Genomic DNA, 2,240 nt, shown 5'->3' on the forward strand with positions numbered 1-2,240 from the left:
ATATAGAGAGTCAATAGAGTATTTATATAATGTGTATAATAGGAGTTTAGGGATGTTCGATTCAGTAGAATATTAGATGTTTATTATGCCTGGTATCCGGATGATTATTTTAGATAGTATGAATGTATTATATTTGAAAAATTAGTAGTATTTTATCTTAGATATTTATTTTTTAACTCATATTAAATCAAATAAAGAACTCATTATACACATTATATAAATATTCTATTAGTTTCCTAATAAAATTCATAATAATTTAATTAAATTTATTAAATTATTTAATAATTTTTAACTATGAAATTTGCTTGCTCAAATTTTCATCATCATTAGTGTTGGACTTAAACAGGGCACACTAAAATAAAAAATCAAAAGAAAAGTGGTCAACGTTTCACAACTCTGCATGTTACACTCTTAATCTTAGAAGAACCTGGCACGCGAACTAATCCCAGAATAATTATTGTTATTATTATTATTATTAATTGCTTCATTGTATAGAAACTGTGCCACTAATCTCGCACTTGGCTCTGCCACAATCTTCCTCCACGCTTCATCTGCTTCATCATCACCATTTCCATGCATTTCAAACACTCTTGTGGCACACAAACGCTGCATGTTCCATCTCTTCACATTCCTAAGCCTCTCAATCCTCTCAAACTGCTTGCACGCCAATGTGCACGTGTTCTTCTTCACTCCCCTGATCGCCTCATCAAACAACCTCTGCTTCGTTCTCTCATCCCATGTTGTCCCTTCACTTCGAAAGAACATGTCGAATTCCGGCACCCCAATTGCTTTTCTTATCCCTTTTGAGTAATCCCCGTTGGGACTGAAAAAGGGTCTTAATTCATTCACCATTCCCTTCTCAACCATCTCATCCACTCTTTTCGATACATAGGAATGAAGAATTGGCATTGATACATCCAACCAAAGAAAAAACCAATCATACCTTGATCCAAATCTTTCTACTAATGCTTCCACATAGGAATTCGACCCCCCGACTATGATCGGGAGTTGTTCGCGGCCAATGATTGATTCCATGGCCAACGAGGCCATGTCGCAGAAATCATTGGCCGTGAACTCAGAGTAGGGATTGTGTATCCCTAACAAATGATGTGGCACGCCTCGTTGTTCTTCCTTTGTGACCTTGTTTGTGGCAATTTCTAGCCCTTCATAGGCTTGAATTTTGTCGGAGTTGATGATTTCCGATGGAAAACATGTTCCAAGGTCGATGGAGAGCCGTGATTTTCCGGTCCCAGTTGCTCCCATGACCAAAACCACCTTCTCTTTCTGCTTAGCGTTGATCAGTTTTGGACCATTGCAAGGAACATTTATGATTGGTTGTGTTGATGGATTGCACAACACCATTGATATGGTCATGGTAGTGATTAATTAGAATGTTATTGTGATTATTTTGAAGTGTATGATGTAACTCTCTCTTTTAGTTTAGTGTGTGTTGAGACTTGAGAGTGTAAAGAAGATTTTGTTGACTATTTATAGAGAAGGCAATGCAAGATGAAAGGGATATCATCAATACTACTTCAATATTGAAGAGACTATCACTTTCCACATTGATTTGTTCTAAGATTATGAAGTAGTAGGAATTAGATGGGGGTCTACACAAAAATATTCTGCATATAAAATGCTACTGGTCCTGTAGTGGCCTAATGAACCTAGATCTTTAAAAAAAAGAAAAAAAAGCAGTATAATACACAAGCATTCTAAAAAAAACATTTAAAGAGTATAATGTACATATTTTAACTTGATAATTATATAATTAGTTTTTTCGACTTGAACTCGGTAACTTTTAGATCACTACAAATTAATTTTTGCTCAAGTAGTTATAATTTTTTAATTAAATAGTATAAATTATTCATAAATTCGTCATTTGTTATTACGTGTACATAAATAATTAATTATTAAATTAATTATTTATATAGGATATAACGCATGTAATAATATATATTTATATTTAAATGTATAATGATTGATTTTTAATTAATATTTACAAAATATTTTTGAAAAACAATTTGTTTTGTAGGTGATAACATAATAAATAGCATATTTATTTAAAGGGGGATGCAAAGGGACAATAATTTTGTTAAACAATGTAAATAATCACTAATCAAATAAAAATACACTGCACCTCTAAATTAAACTTCTAAATTTTAATATTAAAATAATCATCCGTATACTAATAAAATGAACATCTGATATATTTATTGTTTACATTATTTAATATTTTC

The 2,240-nt window shown here is 32.0% G+C and overlaps 1 protein-coding gene across 1 annotated transcript; it reads right to left on the reverse strand.

Annotated features, from left to right (window-relative positions):
• Nucleotides 1-351: 351 nt before the first annotated feature.
• LOC107492736 (adenylate isopentenyltransferase 5, chloroplastic-like) lies at nucleotides 352-1,397 on the reverse strand. The gene has a single exon (XM_016113794.3). It carries the CDS (start codon nucleotides 1,372-1,374, stop codon nucleotides 418-420), a length of 957 nt encoding a protein of 318 aa, XP_015969280.1. The 5' UTR covers nucleotides 1,375-1,397; the 3' UTR covers nucleotides 352-417.
• Nucleotides 1,398-2,240: the final 843 nt, after the last annotated feature.

The sequence above is a fragment of the Arachis duranensis genome, chromosome 6 (genome assembly GCF_000817695.3).
Source record: "Arachis duranensis cultivar V14167 chromosome 6, aradu.V14167.gnm2.J7QH, whole genome shotgun sequence".
Classification (NCBI taxonomy): Eukaryota; Viridiplantae; Streptophyta; class Magnoliopsida; order Fabales; family Fabaceae; genus Arachis; species Arachis duranensis.

What these genes read in the sequence shown, in the direction of transcription:
- LOC107492736 (XM_016113794.3), bottom strand. Translation starts at nt 1,374, where the DNA reads ATGACCATATCAATGGTGTTGTGCAATCCATCAACACAACCAATCATA.